This window comes from Salminus brasiliensis, chromosome 2, assembly GCF_030463535.1.
Source record: "Salminus brasiliensis chromosome 2, fSalBra1.hap2, whole genome shotgun sequence".
NCBI lineage: Eukaryota > Metazoa > Chordata > Actinopteri > Characiformes > Bryconidae > Salminus > Salminus brasiliensis.
The window spans coordinates 40,256,786-40,277,434 of NC_132879.1; the positions used below are offsets into that span (position 1 = coordinate 40,256,786).

At 39.2% G+C, this 20,649-nt stretch overlaps 2 protein-coding genes across 2 annotated transcripts; one reads left to right on the top strand and one right to left on the bottom strand.

Moving 5' to 3' along the window:
• Positions 1-106: 106 nt before the first annotated feature.
• On the top strand, positions 107-8,863 carry ada2b (adenosine deaminase 2b). The gene is made up of 9 exons (XM_072672687.1): positions 107-474; positions 1,968-2,187; positions 2,438-2,648; positions 3,171-3,298; positions 5,853-5,943; positions 6,062-6,170; positions 6,254-6,411; positions 7,449-7,651; positions 7,737-8,863. The coding sequence occupies exons 1-9, from the start codon at positions 162-164 to the stop codon at positions 7,825-7,827; spliced, it is 1,524 nt and encodes a 507-aa protein (XP_072528788.1). The 5' UTR covers positions 107-161; the 3' UTR covers positions 7,828-8,863.
• On the bottom strand, positions 7,938-14,934 carry LOC140549695 (probable polypeptide N-acetylgalactosaminyltransferase 8). The gene is made up of 11 exons (XM_072673445.1): positions 14,748-14,934; positions 13,112-13,352; positions 12,806-12,972; positions 10,982-11,165; positions 10,491-10,688; positions 10,264-10,378; positions 9,707-9,892; positions 9,329-9,466; positions 8,751-8,846; positions 8,487-8,645; positions 7,938-8,078 (listed from the first exon to the last, which is right to left on the bottom strand). The coding sequence occupies exons 1-11, from the start codon at positions 14,932-14,934 to the stop codon at positions 7,938-7,940; spliced, it is 1,812 nt and encodes a 603-aa protein (XP_072529546.1).
• Between the last annotated feature and the right edge of the window lie 5,715 nt (positions 14,935-20,649).

Here is a 20,649-nt window from a genome sequence, read left to right on the forward strand (position 1 = left end):
ATCAATACAACACTACATTTTTCTGTTTATAATATGCTTCATTATTGGCTAAGTGGAACCTGGGAAACACTAATCTGTTGTGCTGGGGCCTTGCAGGGGAGGGCACGAAGAGCACAGAACTTGTAACTGATTCGACCTTCATCCCAATATCAGCACAGGCCATGAAGAGGTCTTTCTCCATAATATGCAGTACGACAGCACTGATGATCGTACTGATGTTCGCCTTTGTGAAAGAGAGCAGAAATATACCAGACCCTTATCAGAGAGAGCTGATGCTGCAGCAGGAAGCCTCACTGCAGGTGGGGGGCAGAGTGGAACTTACTGCAGCTGAACAGCAACTGGATTCCCACTTGCACAAGCTGAAAGAGCAGGAGATGTTGGCTTTAGATTTTCCTCCTGCTATGCACTTCTTCAGAGCAAGGTCCCACATTGAGAAGAGTCCAGTGTTTAAACTACTGCAGAAAATGCCTAAAGGTAAACTGGTATGCTGTCGATTCACAATCCTAAGCCTGGATATTTTATTGTTTTCCCTGATGTAACCAGTCAGCTTATTTACATGCCCTTCTTGAGCTGGAGTGGAAAAATACTGAAATGTACAGGACCTGGATACTCAATACAATACAGACCACTGCTTTACACAAACACAAACTTTACTGTTTATTAGCTACATGTTGACCAAATGATAGTCCAAACCTAAACCAGGGTTTACAGAGGCAAGCCCTAACGATTGATCCTGGACCCTGCATTGTTATTAAAAAAAACATAAAATAAAGATGAAATAGTCAATTGACTAATGTCCACTTAGTCCATGAGAACTGGTGTTAAGAACACTGCACTAAAGAGAAAAACACATTACCTTGTCATCTTAAGATATACTTAAAATACATTAAAACAAAGCAAATATAATAACACTGTTGATCTGGGATCAGACTATGCCTGTAGTAGTAGAAGCATAAAACTGTACAGTCAAAAAAATATTGACACCCATGCACTTCTTTCAGAAAATGCACCACTTCTCCCAGAATTCACATTTTTCACCCAGGAATTCACATGTTTATGTGGAACACCACAAAAAAGCTGGGAAAAGTCACATATGATATAATTCCAGGCATAACTCTAGGAATAGACTGAATACAGTTATTGACTCCCTAAACGCAATATTTGGTAACACACCTTTTGGAAGTATTTAAATAAATTAGTCGCTTCCTGTAGCGATTGTTATGTTTCCTTCACCTCTCTACTGGAATTTTGAGTCAACTTTTCTCCATTGAAAACTGGCTGAATGTGTGGTTTCTATATTGCCAGCACCTGTTACTGGCAGTTATTTCTTACAGTTTTGAAAAGGTGCCAATAATGTTCTTCAGTCTGTTTCTGGGTTCTGTGTGGAAATCAGATTTGATGGCATCCGATTTCTTTCCCCTCAGTGTTTCTGTGTTGTTCCAGTGCAAACAAATGAAACAGTCAAACATAAATACTAAAGCATTTGTAACTGCAACTGGGAGACATGGTGCATTTTCTGAAAGAGGTCAATATTTTAGGCCATGACTGTTATTGTGAGGAGCTTGTTTTATTGTCACATGTTTCTGAAAATGTCAATGTAGAAAAATACAGAAAGGTACAGGAACACCAGGATCAAAATAGAAACATGGAGACGTTATACCTACAAAATAGAAACGTGGAGACTTACACATCAAGGAACTCAAATCAGGTCTTGCAGGGCTGGAGATAAAGTGTTGAATACCTCTTTTTGTAGGTATTTGTACAGCTTTGTATAGCGCTTTTTACAACTGATGTTGTGAAGTAGCTTTATAGAAATCGGATGGTCTACATGTAAGGTCTACATTAGATGAATTTTTTACCTGAGCAAGATAATCGAAAGCTGTAAAGTGCTCATATGGTTTCATTATCTGTTCTACATGCGGCCAATACCTGTCCCTCAACCAGTCTGACTGCTGTTTTACTTCTAGGGGCGGTCCTTCACATACACAGCTCTGCTTTGGTTAGTGTGGACTGGCTTGTGATGAATGTGACCTACAGGCCTCATTGCTACATTTGCTTCACATGGATGGGGTCAGTGCAATTCTTGTTCTCTGCTCAGCGACCTTTCCCAACCTGGGGCTGCTCTTCATGGAGCCTGCTGGAGGAGTTAAGGGCATCCACCAGTGATATCCTGACATTTGACAAGAGGTGGTCCACCTTGACCTTTCACATTATTAGTAAAAACAAAAATCAAATAGTCCATAGAGTATAAATGCTGGTAAAGAAATGAATGAAGTCATGTGCAATAAGGAAGTGGTTCTCAAACAGTGTTGATCTTTGATCAGACTATGTTCCATGTATAAGGAGCATGCAAAAGTAATTGTGAAATGTCATTGTACATCATGAAACATAATGTACACTGAGGGCAAAGTAATCTTTTTTATTCTTTTATTCTCAGTTTGATGCAGAATCTCACATTGTTCACTGAGGACCCAGATGTTGCGTATCCTAACCCAGATGTAGTGTGGGAGCGTTTTGAGCAGATATTTATTGCAATCTCAGGGCTTATCACTTATGCACCTGTTTTTAATGATTACCTCTACGAAGGCCTTCAGCAGCTCTATGATGACAACATCTTGTACCTGGAGCTGAGGGCTGGCCTGTCCAGGGTTGGTGAATGTTTACATTACTTTTGACTTGTGAATAAAGGTGCCAAAAGGTTCTCTAGAGCACTGCCATAAACTGAAGAAATGGAATGTGTGAATGTAATGTTTTTTTGTACAAATTTAAAGTGAAAAACAGTCTTTTATACTATAGAATGTGGCCTTGTAAAGAAAGAAAAGAAAACATAAAAATGTGGAAAAGAGGGAGACAGGGACAAACCAAAAAAACATTTCAGCAATCTGGCTCATGGTGCATTATGTGAAGTACCAGAACTGCTTTTTTAAAGAATTTCAAACATTTACTAAATTAAATGGACTAGGACCATAAGTCTTTACATTTGGGGTACTACAGGTACTGGTTGTACTTTGATACTTTGATAGTTTAAGGCAAGTAAAATACATGCATTTGATTGCTCTCAAAACAGATTTGCCGAAGATGAACTTGGTGAAATGACAATAAATAATGTTTTTAAAGAATGAAAGAAATGTCAAGTTTCTTGATGTTAAAATCACAAGTTTCTGTTTCAGACATATGAACTTGATGGCACCATCCATGATAGAGAATGGTCTCTTCAGACATATAAAAACATAACTGAATTGTTCCAGTTGGATCATCCAGACTTTATAGGGCTTCGGATAATCATAACAGTCCACAGGTAAGGCTGCTTGCAAGATCTATTGGTTGATGTCTAGAGTAGATACTAAACTTGGTCTAAATTGGACAGCTACAGCTACAGCTAAGGTCTAATATACAAATATATAATATAAAAACCTATGGAGTAATAAGCACAGTTGTGATTGGAAGAATGTTCAGTGAACTGGCAGAATAAGTGTAAAACATACATCGTTAATAGAAAAAAAGAAGAGAGTTGAAAGGGGTCTGTCTGTGCTGTCACCTACTAGCAGAGGGTAACGGCGGCAAGGCACTGCTACCCAAGGGAACTTCAATTCACAGAACCCCTAGGGGTAATCAGTGCACACCAGACACACCTGGTTGCCACAGCATTTAAGACTGTGACAAATGGCACTTCTTCAGTGGCTAGACTGCCACCCCCTGCCACTTATGTTTACAGTGGTTGAGGCACTTGCCACAAGCCACCATATGTGTTGTTTCTGGGTTTTTTGATGTCCAAGGGCATGCTTCATATAGACTCGGCCAAGATAAAGGCCGGAGATAAAGAGCTGGAGGAAGAAACCTTGGGAGGAACCAAGACTCACAAGGGGGACCCATCCTCCTCTGGTCAGAGCTATTTAAACATTATTGATAAATTTACCAAACTAGATACAACAGATAGTTAATAATGGTGATATTAATAGTTGCAGATAGTTACGAGTCCATTTAGGTTTTAACATGGTAATTAAACAGGTAGCAGCGGTGGGGGGTGTGCCGCTGGTCTGGTATGGGTGGTGGTGGGTGGGGTCGGACTGATAGGTGGCAGCTGGTCTGACGCAGGTAGAGGGGACATCAGCGGGCAATCTTCCAGCAGGTCGGGTGGCCATGTTACTCGGAGAAGGTAAAAAGAGAGAGTTAGTTCTGGGAGGATTTTATGGAGAGCAGAGAATGTTGGGAGGTATCATAGTGTTTCGGACAACTCCGGCAGGTCTGGTTATAACAGCCTAATTAAAAGGAGAGAGCCAGAAGGTAACACAGACACGGGAGCACCCTGAAACGCTAGCGTCCATCTGCTCCACCGTCCACAAACCTGAGTGATCGCGTGTAAGCAGCGAGACTACAGCTCCAGCATTTCAGTGTACTACAATTCCCTGGGTCCGTGAACCCCTGGACCTGCAACCTTTATCTAAGGGGAAACATTAATTTCCAAAAGCTAAACTAGACAGATGAGTTTTCAGCTTAGATTTTAAGATTGAGACTGTGTCTAAGTCCTGAACATTATCAGGAAGGTTATTCCAGAGTTCGGGGGCTTTATAAGAAAAGGCTCTTCCCCCTGCTGAGGTTTTCTGAATTTTGGGAACGAGTAAGAAGCCAGCACCCTGAGATCTAAGTAATCTTGATGGTTCGTAGTGTGTAATAAGATCCCGCAGGTACTCAGGAGCGAGGCCATGTAGGGCTTTATATGTTAATAAAAGAATTTTGTATTCAATACGGAATTTAATTGGGAGCCAATGAAGTGTTGATAGAACTGGACTGATATGGTCAATTTTCTAGTTTTAGTAAGGACCCTGGCACAGTCACATTACCCATATCACAACACTTACATCACATAAGGTTCCTTACAGGTTTTCCTCTCTGCACTTTGGTCCGCAGCCTGTCCGTCCTGTAACAAGAGTTTGGTGTTCACTTTCAAGTTCAAAATCTAATTTGTCACATATATACATACAGGGTCACACATATACATTCACCAAATATTTGATAATGATTTTGGTAGCCATAAGCTACATCGTGCCATATTCTCAGTGGGACTGTGCACAATGAAACGTAATGTGATGATTGTGGTGAATGTATAGCTGTTAAGGTGCTCTTAAGACTGTTCACTAAATTTTGTGCTCCATGCTCTGTTGCTTTATCCTCTAAATGTGTGATTTGAGCCTCAGCTGGAACACTGTCTGTACATGTTTAGCTTACTAGCTAACCTAGGGTCCAGCCTAGGGTTCAAACACTACACAACCTCTTGCAAAATGACAGTCAGTCCTAACACCAGTTGCTATTTTTAAAATCAAATTTGTCACATTTTCAATATAGGGTCACACATATTCATACACCAAATATTTGGTAATGCTTTTGGTAGCGATACAAAACATCTGGCAGAATTCTGGTTGGATGTTTTACATCTCATCTTGGCATGGAATTCAGTTAAATGTATTGTTTTTCTGGCACAGACCTGACTTTGAAGCACAGTCCACATATTTTAGCTAGGGTTGAGGTCAGGACTTTGGGCCATTCCAAATGCCCAATGTTAACCTGCTTTATCCATCTACCACCCTCTTCCAACTGTAATTTATGTCATGAAGTAGTGAAGTCTTTTAGTGGTATCTTAATATTGGAGCCAAGTGTGTCTGAACACTCAAGGGTAGTAGGTATCTTCAGATTTTGTACAATTGTGGTGTTCCAGTCTAGATATGCAACAGAAATATTACAATCTAATTGTGGTATCTAATCCAGCCTTTTCTAATATCATCCTGATACCCAGTAACAAATACCAGATGGCTAGCTATTTTCTTGCATTCACACCTTCTTTTGGCTCTGTTTAGAGTGCTTAGGTTGTCTCAGGTGAAACAAGCAGTGATTGATGCCATAAAGATGGAAAAACAATATCCAGAGATTATCGCTGGCTTTGATCTGGTGAGATTCCTTCCTTAAATTTATTCTCAAATTTGTATACAAATATGTAATAAAAACAGGTTTTAGTTGTACTGCCGTGTAGGCTTACACTCTCAGTTTAGTTTATGTTTGGTTGTAGGTGGGACGAGAAGATGGTGGAAAACCCCTCTGGTATTTTCGAGAAGCACTCTCAGCCCCCAAAGAGCTTAAAACCAACTTTTCCTATTTTTTCCATGCAGGTGAGACAGGTGAGTCCTTTAAAGAATCCTTTTCAAGTTAAATTTGTTTTGAGTTTACCCTTTATTGCATGTATGTGTTTGTTTGTGTTTAGACTCAGATGGCACAGATGTAGACAGGAACGTTCTGGATGCTCTGTTATTAAACACTACGCGCATTGGACATGGTTTTGCCCTGGCACACCATCCCGTAGTAAAGGAACTATCCAGAAAGAGGGGTGTGCCAGTGGAAGTGTGTCCTATATCCAACCAGGTATTGCCTTGTACTGTACTGTGATGGTTCAGGTCAAATACACATAGCTTTACATCCCTAGTTCCCATGATATGATGCACAGGTTAGACTAGTGTTAGTAAAATTTCAATGAATCAGCAACCACCCGAACATATTCTATATCAGCTGTTGTTACTCCTAAGACCATTAGCTCAAAGTCGTGCTTCATAATAGGCTGCTTTATCCTCTAAATGTGTGATTTAAGCCTTGACTGGAACATGGTCTGTACTGTCATGTTAAGTCTACTAGCTAACTTACCTAAGGCTAACTCTCTGGCTAGTTGTTCCCTCACACACAAGAACTGATCAGCAGAACTTGTCAGAAAAGGGGCATGTTTTTCTTAATCAGAGTCATTTTTGTCAGCGTGGGGGTTTTGGTCTGCCACACTTGAGCATGTTTTGTGGAGGACAAACGTTTTTTTATTTCATTATTGATTTAAAATTATGCACAATGTTCACGTAGTTGGAGATTGTATAAGCAAACAGATTTAAAATATCACTATGTAAACATATTGTCAAACAATTGTCTGTGTTACTTGAACTGCTTGCTCTACTCCCCACCCCTGGCAGCAGGGGCATAGCACCAAATTCTGCACCCTATGCACAAGCAGTGCCCATTGACCCCCCCTCAATAACACTATATGTAGGCTAGGACACACAATTCAATTCATCAATCAACCGATTTACTTACCCAAAACATTACATTTACATTAGTTAGCAAAATGTATTGTGATCTTTAAATGATATTCAAAGTAAAATAAAATTCCAGACTCCTCAAGGGCCCTTCCCCCACTTGGGATCCTGGTAACTCAGTCCCACTTTTCACCCCACTATGATGTCCCTGCCTGGCAGTACTGTATACTGCAGTTATATTTGGTGACCATAGTAAAACATAGATACCACCCAACCCTAGACATAACTGGTAAACACTAAACTGGGGAGAAAATTAGAAAAAAAAAACACATTTTGCAGTACACCCCTTAAATGGAAATCACTGATGGAGCTTTTTGTGTGTTCTAGGTGCTGAAGCTGGTCTCAGATTTGCGAAATCACCCAGCTGCAGTGTTGATGGCAGAGGGGCATCCTATGGTATTGAGCTCTGATGACCCAACATTGTTTGGGACTACTGGACTTTCTTATGATTTCTACGAAGCCTTTGTTGGAATCGGAGGTCTGAGTGCTAACTTGGGAACGCTTAAGGAGCTTGCAATGAATTCTATCAGGTGGGAGTGGATTCCTTTTTTTGAATCAAGTTATGTTTTTTAGATTTAGGTTCAGGTAAAGTTAACTTTGTTTTTTTGTGTTTAGGTATAGTTCTTTGCCACCAGTGCTGAAGGACAGAGCCACAGCCATTTGGCAACAAAAGTGGCAGAAATTCATAATGGAGAATTTACCATAGTGATAGAAATCTTAGAATAAGACTTTTACTACTTTATAACTTCACACTTCAGGACAAAGCCTCAGTATTTTATCTGACACAACAAATCCTGTAGGTAGTTTGTGGCCATTTCACTTCATTTCGTCTCGGATCACATACTCTATCCTCCACCTCTGTCCACTGCATTCCTGAATGTACAGTTGATGGTACCCGTCTGGTCCCATGGCAATTTCAAAGCAACGACCTGTGTCTCTGTTCTTAATAGCTTGCCCCTGGAAACAAACAAAACAGAATTTTCAATGTAACACCAGAGTCAAAGGAAGGGTTACAAAAGTGGAGCTGCCAAAGTGGACTTCTTTACTAAAAGTCAACAGTCACCCAAAATCTTTTTCAGAAATGCATGCTCTCATCTCTAAATATCTCTATAACGGAAGTTATAATGTGTCCTAAACTCTAACGACAAGGCTGCACCTTAAAGTTACTTGTAGTGTTTGTTACCAATATCAGCCTTGCAGCTCTAGCACTAAGCTAAACAAGCAAAATTTGGACACTAAACATTTATTTTACACTAACAATTTTTCACCATTTACTTTAAGGTGGAGTAGGTTTGGTGTCAATATTGTGTATGATAGACTGCTTGAAAGGTATGACAATAACCAGTTTGGTTACAGTTTGAGTACCTGTTTGAAGTCCCAGTACATATAAAGTTTTTTCTGCTTTGACTCTGTGCACTTGTGTAAAAGAGGCTGTCTTCCTGAACCAGGGTCCACCAAACAGCGACGTTCCAGAAACATACCCATTCCTATAGTGATCTCTCCATGTGATTTGTAGTTACAAAGCTGTAGTGATTTGAGAAAAAGTGGGGACATAAAATGAACTGGAGATAATGTACTAGAGATAATGATGCAAGCATTTAGAGGAAAAAAGGAGAGTGTTTTTCTCACCTGTGAAAACTGATGATGACATTTATACAGGATGGGGCTGTTCCCTGAAACATGTCCCTGATCAACACATGCATCCTTCTTCTGACTGTTGATTAGCTGTATTTGTAATTAAATGTGGTGAAAAGAAAATGACTGATTTGTAGCAGCAAAATCATTACAGTGTTTTTTATTCTTCATACTCATTAAAGACAACTGCATATGCATATAATCACCATTACTTTTTTGGAAAACCTTTGCATTCTTACAAGTCTATTGATCAAAAGGGATCATATCCTACATGTTTCTCTACTATTCTGCACTTTGAGGTTTTCTTATGGCATTTGTGTAATTTTATGTAAAAAGATATGCTCTGTTCTGAGTAGCTAGGCTGCAGTCTAAGCTAAAACAATCCTTGTAATGTCAGTGTGAGTAGGTGGTGCTTATGAGAGAGTGTAAATATGTAAATGTTTTTTTTTGTCACATCTCAAAAGCAATGAATTCAAAATTGGCTGTTTCTGCAGGGTAACTTTAATATATGTAATGAGTAGTGAATGTTTTAACAGTGTTTAAATATTGCATCATTTAGGAAAAGCACTCACCACGCCATACCCAAGCAGGTCGTCCTGTGGATCTAACTGTGGATATATGTTATCCAAGTACCACTTAAAAGGTTTGCACTGCAGCCTCTCCTTCAGCCTTTTCCTCTCTGATATATCTCCAATATCTACACCATGGTTCTAGAGAAGATAAATGGAGGATGTTGCTCAGTCATGCATGCAATGGCGATGCCTAAGTAATTTTTGATTAGACGTCTTTTAGTAGAACAGGCATACGTTATTTGAAACTAAGATTAAGTACAGCACATATTTGTCATAGGGTGGTGCCACTTCTATGCTCAACCTAATGATTTACTTATGCAAAAGTAAACTATAGCTGTTGAGAAGTGGACCATTTTTTATTGCTTTATCCATTTGTACCATTGGTGGAAGGCCCCAAGCAGCATTGACATTAATTTTGTATTCATCCAGCCAGACCTCTGCCACCCTGAGGGCATTCCTTTTCATCACATCATTAAGGTTTTGTGCATATGGTTTGTGAGCTCTCTCAATGTGAGCCACTTTAGAACACGGTATGATCTCAATGCTGCCTCCACACAGCCATACCTGTCTCAAAGAGAAAATACGTCAGGGGACAGAGAAACACAAATTGACAGGACTGTTGTTTAAGGAAGTGTGAGAGAGTTGTTTAAGGTAGTGTGAGAGAGCCTAAGATCATATTTATACAACATTATATATACAACATATATTATTATACACTCTCTACAACATCTGTCACAACACTCTCTACCTGCGCTATTATGCTTAGTCCGAAATAAATTATGACAGAAGGTAGATCTCCAGAAGAAAACCTGGCAGTGATCATGCCATTCTTAAAATGTTTAAGCAAGTTGTGCTATGTTAATCCTTTTATAGATAAATACAATACAATTCTGGGAATAATTCACTACATGAATGATTCATAGTTCTCAGCTCACCCGAATACCCAGCTCCACATTCTCCCCACCGTATGTTTTCATTCCTCTATCGAGTGTTCCAATCTCCCCAAAGAAAAGACGATCAACCACAAGGATGCCCATCACAGAGGGACTCCTGGTGAAGGAAGTTGACAGAAGAATAGTAAATTAAAGGACAATGTAATATGAGGTTTGCCACTACAATGTGCATTCTGACTGAAAAATAAAGCACTCACTTAGACACTCACTTAGCAGGTAGTGATGGATCATTGTGATTGTACCACTCCTGTCTGAAGAAAACATACTGACACCACAAAGCCCAGTCAAAACCATGAGCTGCAGCTGGATATGGAGTCAGTTCCAAGTTGTAGAAATTCACTTTATCGAAGACTGGGCTCAGCACCAATGTGCGATCAGCCTGGATACGGGCAAGTAGCGGCTCTGCCCTGTAAGCAAGTAGGAAGTATGCAGATATGTAAGCAGTTTTTTTGCCTTTCCACTACAGCTGAGCTCAATTCAGGTGCTGCATGGGCAAGTTTTGATGAATTCCCTCCTTAAACACACCTCATTCAACTCATAAATGAACAACCAGTTAATGTGTTGAGTTGGTGTGATTTAGCTGGAAACTGTGCTGGACTCTGCCCTCCAGGACTGTTCCCTGTTCCCACAGTTCATTGGATTTTCATTAGATTATGACATACAGTATTCTAGGAGCTTGCAAGTCCTGGTCTTGACTTACCAACCAACATGAACCTCGACATGGGCATCTAAGATAGCAACCACATCCCCTGTGGCTGCTTCCCAGCCAGAGAGGCGTGCTACAGTCAGGCCCATCTGTTCTGCATGCCTCACCTTCTTCACCAGGCCTGGACGAGTCTTGTGAATATCGCTGATAAAGGCATTCAGCCCTCCTTGCAAATCCTCTGTGAATGTAACCATGTACTGGTGATGAGAGAACATGGTGTGTGGCTTGTAACCACTTAAAATGAATTATTATGTACTAACTAATGGGTAGGTTACATAGTTACAGTTTTGGCAATTACAAATGCTTTGGTAGTCACACATCTGTTTAATTTGTTTGCTTTGGAATAACACAAAAAAGCAGAGGAATAAGTCAAAACTGATCCTATTACACACAGAACTTGACTAAACAAAATGTTTGCTACTTTTTCGAAATTGTAAGAAAGAATTAAATTACTACATTACATTAAAATGTTCTTGACAGTCCCCAGATTTCGTAGTGCCATGTACACAGTTAATGCATCCAGTAGCAAAACAACATTAAAACATCTTTGAACCTCCACTATGTTCGACAGTGTGGATTGTGTTCTTTTGTCTAAAGCACTCATTTTGTTTTTTGTAAATGGAACAATGATGTGCATTACCAAAAAGCTTTATATTGGTCTCATCTGTCCACCGACCATTCTCCTACAAAGACAGATAATGGCAAACTCCAGTCTGGCTTTTTATGTTTCTATATCAGCAGTGGGATCTTCCTGGGTTTCCTACCATAGTGTCCTATTTCAGATGGCAATGGATTGTGCAAGGTGAGACTGTTGTACCTAGTTTCTTCAGGTCAGTTTAAATTTGTTCAGAAGTTGATTCATTAACCAGCATTCAAACAATACTTTTCTTGAAATTGTCCATACTTTACCACAATTCTGGTTCTCACAGTTCTTTGCTATTTTTTCTTTTCTCCATGCTTAGTGTGCTACACAGACACAATGCTGGATTTTTTCTTTCTAAAATAGCTGACTGTGTGTTTTTAATATTGCCAGCACATGTTACTGCCATAAATACTAATTAAAGAAGCATCGCATGATTGAAATCCAATTATTTTTGATAAGGTGCCAAAGGTTTTGTCCAGTCTATTCCAGACCTATTTAATGCTTTTGTCACTGAATGCAATTAAGCTCTCACAGTACTTGTTCACAATCTAGTTAAAAGCCTACCCTGGACAATAGAGACAGTTGCTTCAACAAAAGCAGGATTAACTCTTAATAAATACCCCTGATCTTAAAAGAAACAGATGTCACAAATCTCTTGGCAAATGTCTAGATTTGATCTAATGTTTTAGAAAACGCTCAGAAATTCCTGTTGGAAATCTACATTCTTGCAGGTTTTACCACTGACCCAAATGCACACCTAATTTAGTTGATCAAACATTTTGAAGGGAATAATCAGATCCATCTTTCATTATTATAAAAGTCTTGTATGCTGGGATATAATCGGTGCTTCAGTCCTGAAGTCCACCACAGTTTGGTGATTTCACAGTTGAAACACAGTTCATCAATCAATTGCTGAATTAGTTGTGTTTAAGCTGGTAAATTGGCAAATTGTGCTGGTTTTGAGATGGCAGTAATTGATTAAGGTTGGAGCTTATGTCTGCAGGAAAGCAAACTTTCAGGAGCAGGGTTGGTGATGAACCACTGATGAAGCAAGTTGTATTTTTACAAAACCTAGATTACTGATGTCTCTCTAACGGCGCTGTAGATGAAATCACTCCTGACATAAGCAACATAACTTTAGGATAAAAACTGTTCTGGGAAATTATTTAACGTACCGTTAGAACTTCCGTCATCAACTAAAATGATCTCTTTGAGCAAGTGTACAGACGTCCTGCTGATCACGCTGAAAATGGCTCTTTTAATTACAGACAGAGCCTCATCCAGATATATCAAAACTACACTGATGGTCGGGAGTTCTGATGGATATTCCTTGGTTAAACACCTAAGCAGAAAGGGAAAAAGAAAAGTATGTTTACTCACATTACTGTTCTATTTGGCTATGAACATATATATGAATAGGATAGAGTCATATGCACAGTGAGGCAAAATAAATAAATAATTCTGCATAGACTGAGACTGACCTGTGGTCTCGTGTCTCAGGTAGTTCTCTGTCTAAGGGGAGCCGATCACTGAGAAACACGTTGTATCCATATCTCTGAAACAGTTCCTCTGCTTCTCGCTGCTCTTCCGCAGAGAGCCCAGGATGCCACCTCTCAAAGAGTTGAGAGTTTGGGAAAAGGTTCACTGTGGCTTTCTTTTCTCTCTTTACTGTAGGATGTTTTATGCTTTTAACTGCATGCACATCCCCCTGGACTGAATGGACTAAAAAAATAGTACAAACTTAATAGTATATACCTAAAGCAATCATGTGATCTAATTTTGAATTCACAGTTTTGTGATGTCATTAAAATTAGGACATTCATATACAGGACCCTCCATAATTTTTTGGGACAAAGACACATTTTTCCTTGATATGCCCCTCTGCTTGAACGTTTTCAAATCAAACCAATCATATCAGTATATATTCCAGACTTGGATTTGTGGGTTTTTATACAACATAGCATTTTTACCTTAGATTTTACACAGTCCCCCTTATTTCAGGAAATCATAATGTTTGGGACATTTGGCCCTAACCGGTGTTTATTTTTACACAGGTGTGTTCCTTTGCTTCATTAGTGCAAGCACAAGATACAGAGGATTGCTTTAAACACCTTTAGAGTTTGTAGTTGCCAATGTTCAACATGAGGACAAGAGCTGTTCCAGTGAAAGTCAATAAACAAGAATAAGACTATTAGAGACATTGGTCCTTGGGATTACTAAAATAAACTGTGTGGAATATTGGACTGGTAGGCCAAGGAATACCTCAATTGCGGATAGCGGAAGAATCTGTTTTTCTGACAGACCAAAAACAGCATTTAGGATGCAGGTGCGAGTTCATCAGAGGCTATTATCAGCAGAAAACCACCAAACTAATGGCCAGATTATAGTTTGCAAAAAGATACGTAAAATAGCCCGCAAACTTCTGAAAAAGATCTTGTGGACAGGTGGTGGGATGTCATGGCTTAGGCATGTAACTGAGTGACTTTGACAAGGTCCAAATTGTAATGGCTGTTTACAGCCTGTTTAATCCTGGCAGTTAGTGGTTAGAATGTGTTACCAGTTTTCAGTAAAGTTACTGATGTATTGGTTAGAAGAATACAGAACAACACAGGTTTGGTTGCTGACTACACAGTGCACTCCAGCCACTGTATTGACTGGTATGGATTTGTTGATTGAAGTTGTCTGATTATTTCATAAATGATTCTTTAAAAATCAGACAATGTGATTTTCTGATTTTTTTTCTCATTTTGTCACTCATAGTTGAGGTCTACCTATGATGTCAATTACAATTATTTGGAATTTCCAAATACTCTTCTAAAGCATTTTCCCATCTTGTGCATCTAGAAGTGCATGTCTAATTTTCTTAGAATGCTTTTGGGTCTTCATATTCAAAGCTTGAATGTAGGGGAGTTTAACGTTTTGATTTAAAAGTAGAGAATAATTGTAAGTGAATTTTACAATGCTTAGCAATATTTCTCCTACATATGCACACTGCAAGTAAAAGTGGTTTACATAATCTAATTTTCACATATTGATATATTTCAAGTTCATATATATTATAGCATTATCACACAGCAATACTTTAGAAATAAATCAGTCATTGCATCATTCACTCACCAATTGCCTGCATATGAGACTCTATTTCATCCAGCTTGTGCAGGATTTCCTGGCTGAGTACAGAAAAATCCTGCTGGGCTTGTTGTAGAAATTCCTTATGGGTCCAGATCTGTTTTATAACTACATACAGAAGTATCCCTGTGACGAATAGGGCCAAAACCAGACATCGCATCCAGCCCAGCCTCATGATTCTTGCTGCAACAATGCACATGGAAAAACTGTGTACACTGTATGAGGTGTGACTAGGTGTGTTAGATGTTTGGCGAGAACCTTTTTTAAAGTCTTTAGGGGTTGGTGGTTTCTTATGCCTATTTTTGCAGCTTCTTTAGTTTGTTGTCAATACATAAAGCTCCCCTGAGGCTCACCTAGGCTTCATTTGCTCTGCAGCTGGGAATTAGGTTACAAAGGTCAAGTGCTATAATAAAAATACAGTTTCTCATCAAGGCCTTTACTTGATACTAATTCCCAGCAATTTGTATAGAATAGATAAAAACCTTTTGACAATAAAAAGTACAAGATTCACACATCAGAAATAATAATAATAATAATAATAATAATAATAATGATACCCCATTTTAACATTGCCAGTATAACAGTTTCACATGTAGTTTTAATCCACTAAGGAAACATTTTATGCATATGTCTGACAATAATATTACTATAGAATTAAACATAAGATTATGATAATGATGATGATTATAATATGGTAACTACATACATTATTACTAACATTATTTAAAATATTATTAGTAGTAATATTATAAGGCAAGCAGCTGTGCCCCTTTAAACTCTGTGTGTGCCCCTGTGGTTAACGTTAGGTTAAGGGTTAAGTTTAGGTTGAGATGTAGGTTAGGCACAAAAATTCTAACATTCTCTGTTCAAATCATTTGATTTATGGGTCAAACCGTTTGATGTCTTGGTTGTGTCAGTAATTCATGCATATGTATGAGTTGATTTATATTTAGCATACGTTGTACGAATCCTAAAATGGTCTTTTTGTCACATGGTTACGAATTCCAGGTTTGAGACCAGGCTGCAACAGAAAGACCAGGACACCATATCCGGCTGGGGCTGCTTTGGGTGAGGTCATGACAAATATTATCCTTTTGAAAGTACACAGTGCTTTAGAAAATACAGAAGAAGACGAATGACTGCTGTAATCTTATCCATAATTACATAATTGCATTGACTCATTCCACAACTCTATGAAATACAAAAAAAATACATTATAGTTATGTTATGTTCACAATACTTAGTGAGAAATAAACAAAAAAAACTTTTTAAAATGATTTCTTGAACTTAAATCAGTACTAGGCTGTCATTTTAATAAAGAATGGTTTACACACTGACTTTTTACACTTGACATGAATAAATGACAGGGTATATAATTACAGTAACATTATTTGGTGCTGATTATTACAAATCTCATACAGTTGACAATTTGTCAACATCAAGATAGTTTACTGCACTATTAAACAGATTTTTAACAGAGACAAGGATATTACCCTGAGATTTTTTTTCATATTTAAGGATCTAGCACTACAAGGCATAATAAAGTTTTGACATAATTTCACAACCGCTTAATGGGCATTAAACTGTAGATGACAGTGCCCATCCTGAATGTCTTAAAAGTAAATAACAAAATGGTTTTATTGTACACACAGTGTATAACTGAGATATCCACATGTATACACACACCCTTATTAGTGCATCCTGCTACTTTAAGGTGGACCTATTGCTAACAAGTGTTTACACAGCTTGTACAATCTCTGTAGAAAGGACTGCTAACAAAATTGTATGCTCTGGGGCAGCTGCATAAGCCAAACATGGCCAAATGCAATTCAATTCTCACAGCAATGTTCAAAATCCTTTGCCAAAGCCTTCCCATGGGAAGAAAAAGAGAAGCAGAAGTTTAAAGAAATACAGACTCCCAATTCATATCCTATATTTGTAAACAAGCTGTCTACAAACTTTTGGACAGGGTTTATGATACAGGATTAAGTTTTTATTTTCCCTCGGGAGGCACACTTGGATGATTGTAATTGATTGAGTTAACTATCCCTAAAATATAGGCCATTTGATTATTTGTAAAGGGCTCCATGGGATGTGGCAGGGGTATCATTCCTGTAGGACACGTGGAGAAGGCCGTAAGAGGGCAAAAACCCAGCAGCAGGACTGCTACCTCCGCCTTTGTGCAAGGAGGAACAGGAGGAGCACTGCCAGAGCCCTGCAAAATGACCTCCAGCAGGCCACAAATGTGCATGTGTCTGCACAAACGGTTAGAAACCGACTCCATGAGGATGTATGAGGGCCCGACCTCCACAGATGGGGTTGTGCTCACAGCCCAAGACCGTGCAGGACACTTGGCATTTGCCAGAGAACACCATGATTGGCAAATTGGCCACTGGCGCCCTGTGCTCTTCACAGATGAAAGCAGGTTCACACTGAGCACATGTGACAGATGTGACAGAGTCTGGAGACGCCGTGGAGAGCGATCTGCTGCCTGCAACATCCTTCAGCATGACCGGTTTGGCAGTGGGTCAGTAATGGTGTGGTGTGGCATTTCTTTGGAGGGCTGCACAGCCCACCATGTGTTCGCCAGAGGTAGCCTGACTGCCATTAGGCACCGAGATGAGATCCTCAGACCCCTTGTGAGACCATATGCTGGTGCGGTTGGCCCTGGGTTCCTCCTAACGCAGGACAATGCTAGACCTCATGTGGCTGGAGTGTGTCAGCAGTTCCTGCAAAATAAAGGCATTGAAGCTATGGACTGGCCTGCCCGTTTCCCAGACCTGAATCCGATTGAGCACATCTGCACATCATGTCTCGCTCCATCCACCAACGTCACGTTGCACCACAGACTGTCCAGGAGTTGGCGGATGCTTTAGTCCAGGTCTGGGAGGAGATCCCTCAGGAGACCATCCGCCACCTCATCAGGAACATGCCCAGGTTGTAGGGAGGTCATACAGGCACGTGGAGGCCACACACAATACTGAGCCTCATTTTGACTTGTTTTAAGGACATTACTTTAAACTTGGATCAGCCTGTAGTGTGTTTTTTCCACTTTAATTTTGTGTGAGACTCCAAATCCAGGCCTCCATTGGTTAATAAATTTGATGTCCATTAATGATTTTTGTGTGATTTTGTTGTCAGCACATTCAACTTTGTACAGAACAAAGTATTCAATGAGAATATTTCATTCATTCAGATCTAGGATTTGTTATTTGAGTGTTCCCTTTATTTTTTTGAGCAGTGTATATATATATTTTTTTTATATTGAAGGTCTTTTGGGTTTTTTATTTTGCCTATTTGTTTAAGTATGTGTGATCTTTTTTCTACATTAACAAAATCATGTTTGGCATTTCAAATTCCACAAAGCAATTATGACCCATGTACCATATTTTGATCATTGTGACAATTAGTTTTTTTATAAGAGATTTAAAAATGTCCTCTGTGTAATAAGGGAAATTTGGGGGAGGTATATAAATAGCGATGGACTTAAGGTGGAAGTGGTAAGACTCCTCTGGGTGTTCTGCTTTGTTGAAGGTTCTGGGAATAAACACTAATACAAAACTAAAATACAATTTGAAACAAAAAGAGAATACATTGAAATATTTATATGTATAGAAATTATACTGATACAACAAAGTGGCAATTGGCAGTAACTGATTATAAATATGGAGCATACTGTCTAAAGCAGTAATTGATGCACCTCTGAGTTACTGCACATATTAAAATGAATTTTATTATTATTATTGCACATATGAACAGTATAATTTGAATATTGTGAGTTTGATGGCCACAGGTAGGAATGACTTCTTTGTATTGCATTTTGGTGGAGTCTTGCACTGAATGTGCTCCTTTGTCTCATCACCACGTTGTAGAATGGGTGGGAGCTATTATCAATAATGGCATGCAGCTTAGACAGTTACCTCCTCCCCGGCACTGCATCAGCAAGTCCAACTCCACGCCCACAACCTTACTTGCCTTGCGGATCTGCCACTCTCAGCCTTCTGCCCCAGCATGCAACAGCATAACGGATAGCACTTGCTGTTGCAATGAGTCTACAGACTCATAGAAGATCTTGCAGTAGCTGAAGTCTGTGGTGTAGAGAGTGGGAGAGATGACAGTCCCCTGTGGGGCTGCAATGTTGCGGACCACTCTGTCAGACATACAGTGCTCTAGTCAACAATCCAGGACATAAGGGGGCCATCTACTTGCATCACTGTCAGCTTGAAAGGTTGGAAGGTTGGTAAGGTTAGAGAGGGTGAATGGGGGGGAGGAAGTGAAGCCATCCTTCCTCTATCTGTCTGCTCAGGTATCTGAACTGCAGTGGTGTCACTCTTTGTAAAGTTATCCTCAGATACCGATTGTCATCTCATAGCCTGCTGCATTTTCTGGATCTCATCTCTCTGTTGCAGTAGTAGGGAGTAAAGTTCTCTTGCTGGTTGACTGTTCTAATTTTCCTGATAAAGGCAGGACAGAGTTCTTTGTTTAAAATCTCTAAATTCCTGTTCCAGGATGGACAGTCCTTCTTTCAGTCTTGTGATGTAGAGGTGGTGTAGGGCTCTGAAGAAAGCTTTCATCTAGTGTTTGGGACTTTAATGGGTGGGACTAATAAAGAATTATCTTATCTTTTATGTGAGGCTAAATTATTTATTTATGTTACAGTATATTTCTTCAAATTTTGGACAAAAATGTGCTACTACAATTTTGTTTGTCTGTCCTTCTACAACTGTCTATCTATCTATTTCTCTGCAACTCTGTTTCTATATCCATCCCTCCATCACTCTACAATTCTGTCTGTCTATCTATCTATCTATCTATCTATCTATCTATCTGTTCTATGTACTGTTGGTCTGTGTTTCTGTCTACAGTGCCTTGCGAAAGTATTCACACCCCTTGGCATTTTTCCTATTTTGGTGCCTTACAACCTGGAATTAAAATGGATTTTAAGGGCTTTGTATCATTTGACCTATCAAGATGCAAACTATTGCAAAACAAACAATAACTATTATTATTATATAACTATTAACCCCAGAACTATTCAGAGTACCTTCTTCCATTTGTTTGGAGAGTCTCCCACGCTCCCACCTGCCTTTTGGCAAACTCCAAACGTGTCTCCAGTCTCCCTCCTTGCCTGGTCTGAGAGTTTTGGTGGGTGGCCCTTTCTTGGCAGGTTTGGTGCTCTGTAGGATGTACAAAGTTTGGGATATTATTCGATAACTCAACCCTGACCTTTCTTCAAAACTTGACCCATAAGGAGTGTTCCTTGGTCTCGTCATATTTGAGATGCCCCGTGCTTAGTTTTGTTGGACGGTGCTTTTCAGAACAGGTATATGTACTTCATACTAACATCATGTGACAGATCATGTGACACTTAGATTGCAATCAGTTGTACAAATTATGCAACTTTTAAGGGTGATTGTTAGGAAACGACTTCATAGCAAAGAAGGTGAATACATATGGATGCATCACATTATTTTCAGAATTAGTTTCACTCACCAATTTGGACTGTTCTGTTCAATAGATACAATCTAAATAAAAATCCATGTAAATTCTAAAATGTAATGCAACAAAATTGAAAAACTCCAAGGGTAGTAAAATATTTTTTACAACATTTGGTCCTGTAAAGGAAAATTGTACTGCCTTTCCCAAGGTTTGCTCAACCTGTGTAAGGAACATGTACATACCAGACTGGCCACATGCACCTGATGTCCCACTGTTAGAACAGTCCACTGGAACATTTGCAACTTAGGCTTTGAAACACAGTTACTGAAAGTGTCAGTAATTGTTCAGACAATATTGTTATTGGTTAAGAAAATAGATTGTTGGCTCTTTGGATAAAACAAAATTAAGTGCTGACAGCACATTAGTAACACATTCATACAGAAAAAAACTT